The sequence below is a fragment of the Haplochromis burtoni genome, unplaced genomic scaffold (assembly GCF_018398535.1).
Source record: "Haplochromis burtoni strain Fernald_Lab_line unplaced genomic scaffold, NCSU_Asbu1 Contig_1198, whole genome shotgun sequence".
Taxonomy (NCBI): Eukaryota; Metazoa; Chordata; class Actinopteri; order Cichliformes; family Cichlidae; genus Haplochromis; species Haplochromis burtoni.
The window spans coordinates 10,230-20,010 of record NW_024583559.1 but is presented as its reverse complement, the minus strand read 5'-3'; the positions used below and the strand labels follow the sequence as shown (position 1 = coordinate 20,010).

Below are 9,781 nucleotides of genomic sequence, written 5' to 3'. Positions count from 1 at the left end.
ACACATAGTGTGATACTTCAAAGGAATGCTTTGTAAATTTACAGTTCTGCACAAAAGTCTTCACCTACAACTCATTTCTTTACAGTAGCACACTGCTGCACAACACGTGAGAGACACAGAACACACAAACAAACAAACAAACATACAAACATGCGTATGCTACAGTCACAACAGCATGATGCTATGATACATTATGTTGTGTCACACTATTCTAACCTCACGTTCCATTATATGCAATGACATTCTATTAGTTGCTCAACTTAACTGTAACATATACAAACCTATAGGGTTGGTGAACAAATATTTGTGTCGGCAGTACAGATGTTAGCAATCACAGAGCCCCAGTCAATGTTTATGCAAAAGTTGATCAACATTGGTCGACTTGTGCAGGAAGAGAAAAGAACATGCAAAAATATGTACAGACATACGCTACGATCATTAGACCACAACAGACCACAACAAGTCCTAATGAGTTACAGTGTATTCATACACCAATCACAAAACACAGGAAGCTAGTTAAAATATGGCTAATCTTAGCAATTCTTTGAAAGAAGCAGGGTTGACTGCAAAAAGGAACTTTTTACAGATGTGACTGGCCACTCCAACACTCCACTGTCCCAATTACCTATTTCTTGATGAGCTGTATTTTTGGTTACAGTGCCTCTAGCTTTCTCTACAGTCTGTCATTTTATGTTTCTCTCTAATCTCTAATGACATCATGAAGGAGCATGATGCTTTCAGATACATGTGAACATAGAACAGTGGTAACATTCTGGTTACCACGGCAACATTAGCATTTCTTTTCCTTCACGTTAAAGCTGCTTAGTTTCTCAATTACATGAAAAACAGAAGTATTTCTTATTGTCTTTGCAAAGCACAACACAATAAATGATTAAAAATCATAAAATTTATGGTAGAATGTATTTAAACATCTTGGTAATTATGTTCTTAGCAGCATAAAAACACTGTAGATGATTGCACATGTTAAACTCAAATCCACTGTAATACATAGACAAATTTATAGAACCTTAAAGGCACATTATAATTTGATTAATTAATTTATTAAACTTGTTTTTTGACAGTTTAACACTATCACTACCAAACTCATTAAGACAACTGAGTAAAAGATAAATTATTGAAAATATTTTACTGCAACTGTTTTATTTTGTTTTGTTTTTGGACTGTTTATTTGAATTCAGTTTCAGATTATTTATATAGCTCCTAATCACAATAACCACCTCACACAGTGGGGCCAATGCCAGTTTGGGGGGGGGTCTTTATTCTGCCGTACTAGAATAAACTGCAATTGCACATCCACCAAGCATGTGCACACACACAGCAAAGAGCAGGAGATATGAAGTGGAAGTGCAAAAAACAAACCCTCAAGAAAAATGCAAAAATATTTAACAGTGATGAAAAGAAAGGCGGAGAGAGACGGGGATAATGAGACAAACCAAAGTCTCCCTAAAACTAAGATGAGGAAATATGACCAGTTTATGTAGCGCTTGGCTTCACTGCGACTACATGCACTTTAAATCTTTTCTGTTACAGACTAAAAAAGTTATTCTTTGTTTTAAGTTGATTTATATTTATTTATTTATTTTTTGTTTTCTTTAATGTTAATAAGGCTACAACATTATGCAAAGATGAACTTATAATAACAATTTTATAGACAAATTATACTGTTTATATTGAAGGAGTGTGAGGGGCGCAAAATGTTTTCTTCTTCCTAAGAGGGGCGTAACAGAAAATAATTGAGAAGCACGGCCCTAGCGTATTACAGAGATGCCAAATGATCAAGTGATCCCCTAAGAGCAAGCAGTAGATCATGGTGGGGAGGAAAAACTGATTTGTGAATGAAAAGCACATCAGAGCCTTTGCAGATCGAACAAGGAGAGCTTTGTCCAAAGTCTTGATAAAATAGATCCTGCTGATCCTGTGACGAAAAATTCACCAAACTCGGATGCGCACAGAACCTGTTTTTTCCTTCATGATGATAAAGAAAAACATTGGCATGTGAAAGGGCATTTATTCCCTTCCAGGAATCCAATCTGTTCTCTCATTGGATTGTTACATTTGTGATTGATATGACATTGACCAATCAGCAGCTCAGCTGAAAGGAAGTATAATCTGATCAAATGTGTTGAAACTCAGTTGAAACTCACGCACAAGTGAGGGAACTTGAGTGCAGAGCTTTAGATGTAGTTTTTTGCTTTGTATCTGTCTGTAACCAGAGCTTAACAAAAAAAATAGTAACTTATAATTTTTACAAAACAAATCATTTTTACACACAAATTCTCATCTATGGATGCACAAACATAAAATTTTCATTTTGGTTTCAAAGGTTACAAAACCCAGTTCACACATACACAGTTTGATTAACATGTAAAAAATATTTATGACCACAATGTTCCTCTATTTATGCTCGCCCCACTTGTTTGTTTAATTCATAAACACAGAATACAGGAGAGATGAACTGAGGTTTAAACAAAAAGCGAGCCTTTATTGCAGCAGATTACAAAATAAAGGAACAAGAAACAAAGGCGAAAACTAAACTAAGAACTACACTGAGAAATACTAAACTAACTATGAAAACAGTGACGATGGACAAGAACATGAAACTGAACAGGAACATGTGCCTATGGAACAATGAAATAAACCAAACATGAACCCTGAGCAGTAGGGGAAATTATCTGACTTGGCCTGATTCAACACGAACTCAAACAGACAAACTGACAAAGACAGAATGAAACACAGAGACTAACTACACACAAGAGGTGATCAGGGAAAGTGGAAACACATGGGGAAACAGCTGACACAAATGAACATCATGACGCCTGTCACGGAACACGGAGTGTTCAGGTAACAGGACCCCAAAGCAGACTCAGCACACCGCAGCTCAGAACTATGTACAAGTTGAACTGAAGAATCTTTTAACAACGTAGACACTAAGGTACACGTGGGAACGAGAGGACCCAGGGTTGGGACTGGGGATAACAAGGACCGTTAACAGCGAGATGCAGAATGAACGCAACCCAAGTCCAGGCAGGAGGCTGTTCCCGCCATGGTCCACGGGAGAGACTTACAGACTGCGGGCCGTCAGCGGCAAGCCCCGGTTCCTCACCAGGTGTGACGCAGCGATGTCCACGCCCAGGCCCTGAGCGGCAGGCCTGACAACGCCACAGGTAAAAGTAACACAAAGCACAATAAACGTAGAAAACAAGACTTTCAAAATAAACCAGGAAACATGGAGAGACGTAGACATGACAACACCGACTTGATAGCATGAAACACAGAAAAGAAATACAAGTCATACTAACACAGAGGACAGGAACAGACTCACACAAGGGGACATAGATGAAAACCTAAACTAAAATAATACTCAACTAAATTCTAACTGATAATACCAACACAAGACTTATTTACAATATAAGAAATCAAAAATACAAAATGAACTCAAAATGCTGGGTCACAGACCCATCCCCTGACAAAAACACCAGCTAACTGACTCCAACTGACTGACTACAAATCAAAGGAAAGTTAGAAAAAATAAAGAGATTCTCAAGGCAGTGCTTAGTTTCATTAGTTGTGAGGAGTAGAAATGATGTATAAATTATGTCACAGCATGTGAGAGATAAAAAATAAATAAATAAATTTCAAAGCCAATTAAGCTCATTTAAATTGGTCATATAAAAAAGAAAGCGATCCCTCTTTCAATTCTAAGGTTTTAAGTATCGAGATACAATTAAAATCATCAAGTCTTTATCAGCTGTGCAACCATGGCTTTGTTTGAGGAAGCTAGATCTTGGACTTGTGATGAGGGGTTTTTGTGTATGTTAGAATAATTCATTCATTTAAAGAAAAAGACAAAACAAGTGAAAGCTTGACATTATTTTTATTTCAGTTTTATTTTATTGTTCATCATATTTGACTTTCTATCATCTAACAAAGAACAAAAACTTGTCATATTTATTTCTTACATTTATTTTTAAATAGACTGATTCCAGACATCTTTAGCCTTTTTTGCAGGACCTTCTCCAGGTCTTCCAGGGACATCTCCTTCACATCATAGCCATTTTTCTTTTCCACAATGTCCTCTTTACTGTTAGGATCATTTCTTCCCACTGCAGCATAAGTGGGGAAAAAATCAGATTTTTGTTGAGTTGGGCAGCAGTAAGCAGTCCACATATACTCAGGTACGTGCACCCTTTTACTGATGACATGCTCTCCAGATTCATAAGGTATGGCCCCAGTGATAACATACATTGTCTCTTTGCAGATTTCCTTAAACCTCGTTAACATCTGGTTCTCCAGAACATTCCAGGGGCCACTATTGGACTTTTCCATTTGAGGAACAATATTTGTAAGGGTGAAAGTAGCAATCCGGTCTTCTTTTGTGTTTTGGTGACCGCTGGGGGTGAGGTGGCCTCTGGTATAACCAGAGTTGGTGTAGTCTTCATCAACTGCCTGGCTGTCCTTCACGTTTTGGTCAGGATTTTCTTGGTCCTTCATTTCTTTGTTGGCTTTGAGTGATGCCAGCTGAAGAAAAAAAAGGCTTTTTATATCTTTCAAAGCTACAAAGATTATTTATCATTCATCATACTGTGTGTGCCGCTTCACTTTCAGTGTGAATCCGTGGGAATACTAACACGGAGAGCATACTGTCAAGCTTATTCATATGATTTTTAAAGAGAGACAGCTATTATTTTGTTAAATATGATGTTATTTTGTGCATTTACTGCTTTAAACATATTGCATCTTCTTAGAGGTGAAGGTGAACAATGTGGCAGCAATGACAACAATCCCAGCTTTTAAAAAAGGTTATTAGTCACAGTGAGATCATGCTACTTCAAATCAGAGCAAGACTTTTACATTCTCACTATTGTTATTCATTATGACACCATGATTTTTTAAAAGCATATACGCCACATCAGACAATGTTCTAAAAGATGAGCAGTACAAAGAAATGACTGCCTTTGAACATCAAACCGTGTTATGTTACACACTTACCTGTGGTTCAATCTTCCATGGTGTTTTAGGTCTTGGACCATCTGGAGAACTGAGTATATAGGCAGAGTACAATGGTATACGACGTGTTCTGTCATACATGGTGGCAAAGCGGTACTTATTTTCATAAATCTGACATATTCCCACATAGCCCTCTCCACTGATGCCCTGTGGTGTAGTATTTTCATAAAAGAATTTAAGACACTTCTCCAAGTTGGCACTGATCTCTCCATTGACCGGTCCACCAAACCAGGAGAGGAGAAGTAACAGAGCTCCTGTTGCAATCTTCAGCATCTTTACTTGAGGCAACTCTCACAGCAAAGCGGGCTGAATCTTTTTGCCTGGAAGTGAGTGAGGTCGTTAAATACTCTGTCAGGATCTGGGTGGTGGCCAGTGGCAATCTGGGTGGTGGCTGGTGCTGATGCAAAGATGATAACCATGTACGAGCTAAAAATGTGTCCGAAAAAGGGCAGGGCACAGTCCCTTTTTTATATTACCCCAATATTTTATAATCCCATCTGTATTGCAGTGCTATTACAAGCATGCAAATGAATCAGAAACATCAAATTAAATGGCAAATACATGGAGTTCACACACAAAACTTGTCCTCACGTTAGCTGGAGAAATAACGCTTAATCTTGTTCTGCATGGGACAAGGGAGATTTTCTGATTTTATTCAGATGCATTTTACTCTGCACAATAACAAAAAGGAAAAGATATCTTACATTTAGCCTAAGGGAAAGAAAAATTCAGTTGTAGAATCTAAAAATAATCTGCTATGGGTTTACCAGCCAGGCTACGACTCTTTCTATACAATCTTGTAGTAAATACAAATGCACCATACCAGATAAAATGCATGCTGCTCATGCACAGCTGGAAATTGTGCACAAGTTAAGTTCTGATGCAGAAATGTCAAACATATACTGGTGCGAATGCCACCGTGACCGTTGCTCATAGTTAGATTTCACACAGATATCTGTGGGGGTTTTATGACTTAGGCTGGTACTAAAATGAGGAAGTAAAACTAGGGTGAATGTGAGATTGAGTGCAGAGATGGGGACGTGTAACTATGGTAAAAGTAGTTATACAGGAATGGGAGAGGCAGGTTACTAACCCAGGTGTGGCCTCACCTGACTGGAGAAAAGTGGAGTGCCAGGAAGATGGGACCTCGAGGGAAAGCCAAGTCTAAACCACAGCCTCTGCCCAGCAGTTTTGACCAGTTAAATAGAAGCAAAATTTCATATATAATCTTGTGAAATGCTAAGTTAGCTTCCTGAAAGAGAATGACCCTGAATACAGCTAACTGCTTGCAGACTGTGGTTTTCTTATTGAAGGAGAGTCAATGTACATGTTTTGTTTGAACTGAGGCAAATAAATACTTAGAGATTGAATTGAGATTATATCCCTCTTTTATGTCAGAAGAAAAGAACTGCAACACTGGCCCACCAAAAAGTCCAGTTTGATTCTGTGGAAGCTTTGCAGTATGACAAAAAGACTCCCTGTGTGTTTGGAGCCACATTTCTAAAAGTCTTTAAGAACAGATCACATAGACATATTGTTGAAAGTGAACTTTTTTGTAATTTCACATTGTTGGCTAAGGTAATGGATAAAGGATAAGGTAAAAATCTCTTATAGATATTTGTTTTTAAACATGTACAAAAAATGTACAAAAAACTGGGAAATAACTGTTAATGTAAATGTATCCTAAATAGTGATAACTTGCAGTACTCCCAACTGAAACTGTACTGTTCAATTTCCTATCTAATCATATACAAACCACATCTGCTGAATAAGGAAATGAACCGATAAAATACATCTGGAGTTTGCGTAAATGTAAATACAGGCTACACTGTATAAAAGTGTAGTGGCTTTTTTGAAGTGGAAAACTAAACTTTATTCAAATATAAGAGCTCTAGTAATCTAGTATTAAGTACTGAGGCAAGAAAAGTGTCACGGCGGGGTGCACCGGTGTGAAGATGAGGTAGACCCAAAAGCAGACAGAACTAAGTTTCCAAAAATAAAGCAAGCCTTTATTGTGGCTGATGGCACAACACTGGACAAACTAAGGAGACTAAGAACACTGTGTAAACTAAAAGACTATGACACTCTGTGAAAGAACTATAAAAAACTATGAACACAGTGAAACAATGAGGGAAAACTATGACATCTGTGGCGAGGACACCAGACGACCTGACAAAGAACAGTAAGAGACAAAGGACTTAAATATAAACATGAGGTGATCAGGGGAAGTGGAGACACATGAGGAAACAGCTGACACAAATGAACATCATGACACCACAGGCAAAAGTAACACAAAGCACAATAAACGTAGAAACAAGACTTTCAAAATAAACCAGGAAACATGGAGAGACGTAGACATGACAACACCGACTTGATGGCATGAAACACAGAAAAGAAATACAAGTCATACTAACACAGAGGACAGGAACAGACTCACACAAGGGGACATAGATGAAAACCTAAACAGTGATGGGAATAACGGCGTTACAAGTAACGGCGTTACTAACTCCTTTACTTTTTTTCAGTAACGAGTAATCTAACTAATTACTATTCCTATCGTTACAATGCCCTTACCGTTACTAACAAGAAAATGCGGTCCGTTACTATTTTTCAACAAACAGACAGTTGAAGCTGTTTCAGCTTACTGCATCTTATATCAGTTGCACGGAAGTAGCTGACTACGTAAGTAATCTGGACGCTACGAGCTTTAAGCAGCTGCGCGCGTTCCCGCGGACGGTAATCACGATCACTGTCTAGCACAACACTGGAGCTAAGGGGGCAAAACAATCGCATGAGTGCTGCTGTTTGACTGAGGAAGAATAAAGTAGTCGTGGTAAGCCAATCACATGACCACTTAAAGACAAAGCAACAAGGTGATATATACCAGTTTTTAAATTGTGTTGATAGGCCACGTAAAACCAGAGTCATGATAAACAATATATACGCGGCGTTTTTTCCTCAATAGTTTCGTCATGTTTACTGTCTAAGGACAGCGCAGCAAGCACTCTCTGCTTATGAGCAAAAAAACAAAACAGGGGAAGTTTTAGGAGTGACGGCGAGAGAGAGAGAGAGAGAGGGAGAGAGAGAGAAAGACAGCAGAAAAAGAGAGAGAGCAAGTTTTGAGATGTGAGATATTTGTTAGCCTCTGTCAGTGCGCCCCAGGGTGGCTGTGGCTACAATGTAGCTTGCCATCACCAGTGTGTGAATGTGTGTGTGAATGGGTGGATGACTGGATATGTAAAGCGCTTTGGGGTCCTTAGGGACTAGTAAAGCGCTATATAAATACAGGCCATTTACCATCCATTAGGTTTAGTGTGTTTGGAGTGTGTAGTTAATGTGTTGTCTTGTGTAGTTAGTGTGTAGTGTTGTGGATAGTTTTGTGTTGTGTGTCAGAACAATGAGGCCACTGCTGTCTCCAGGTAGAAACAGGAGTGATACACCTGCTGTGTCAGACCTGCAGGTATCAGGCTGTGATGTTCTCCTTTATAGTGGACAGAAATATTTGGAGTGGCACAAATAATTTGTGTGGCATCTTATTGAATGCAGAACAGCTGATTGTTCTGTAAATAGTTTGAAATGGTTATTTAAAAAATCAAGGTAAAAGGTAAATGGATGCAAATAACTTTGTTGTTTACAAAACTTGTGCATAGGATTTTAAAACTGACAATTTATATTTGCATTTAAAGTTATGAAATATGATTCAATAAACATGTTTGTGGTTGTTACAGTAAAATATAACTTTTTCTACTCGGATTTTATGTTTTTTGTCTGATTTTAGATCAATTGTGTTAATACAGTATGTCAAAATGAAAACATAACTGTAAATTCAGACACGTGAGGTTGTGCTGAAAAGAATGATACCAAACAAGGCAAAGTAAATAGTTTTTAAAGGTGAAATGTAGAGGGAAACATCAAAAGTAGTTAAAAATGGCCAATTATACCCTGGACCCCAGAGGGTTAAACTTTTTTTTAAAGTAACGCAATAGTTACTTTTCAAGTAATTAATTACTTTTAGAATCTTGTAACTCAGTTACTAACTCAGTTACTTTTTTGAAGAAGTAACTAGTAACTATAATTAATTACTTTTTCAAAGTAACTTGCCCAACACTGAACCTAAACTAGAATAACACTCAACTAAACTCTAACTGATAATACCAACACAAGACTTAACATATTTTCAATATAAGAAATCAAAAATACAAAATGAACTCAAAATGCTGGGCCACCCATCCCCTGACAAAACACTGGCTTATCTGACCTAAGCTAGCTAACTGACTCCAACTGACTGACTACAATTCAGAGGAAAGTTAGAAAAACTATAGAGATTCTCAAGGCCATGCTCAGTTTCATTAGTAAATCCTTTGTGAGGAGTAGAAGTAGTCAATGTATAAATTATGTCACAGCATGTGAGAGATTAAAAAAAAACACATTTCAAAGCCAATTAAGCTCATTTAAAATGGTCATATAAAAAAGAAAGCGATCCCTCTTTCAATACTAAGGTTTTAAGTATCGAGATACAATTAAAATCATCAAGTCTTTATCAGCTGTGCAACCATGGCTTTGTTTGAGGAAGCTAGATCTTGGACTTGTGATGAGGGGTTTTCGTGTTTGTTAGAAAAAGGAAAAGACAAAACAAGTGAAAGCTTGACATTATTTTTATTTCAGTTTTATTTTATTGCTCATCATATTTGACTTTCTATCATCTAACAAAGAAAAATTCAGTTGTAGAATCTAAAAATAATCTGCTATGGGT

The 9,781-nt window shown here is 37.6% G+C and overlaps 1 protein-coding gene across 1 annotated transcript; it reads right to left on the bottom strand.

The window, feature by feature from the left end:
- Positions 1 to 3,868: 3,868 nt before the first annotated feature.
- LOC102314068 (endonuclease domain-containing 1 protein) lies at positions 3,869 to 5,366 on the bottom strand. The gene is made up of 2 exons (XM_005952178.3): positions 5,011 to 5,366; positions 3,869 to 4,539 (listed from the first exon to the last, which is right to left on the bottom strand). Exons 1-2 carry the CDS (start codon positions 5,299 to 5,301, stop codon positions 3,970 to 3,972), a joined length of 861 nt encoding a protein of 286 aa, XP_005952240.1. The 5' UTR covers positions 5,302 to 5,366; the 3' UTR covers positions 3,869 to 3,969.
- Positions 5,367 to 9,781: the final 4,415 nt, after the last annotated feature.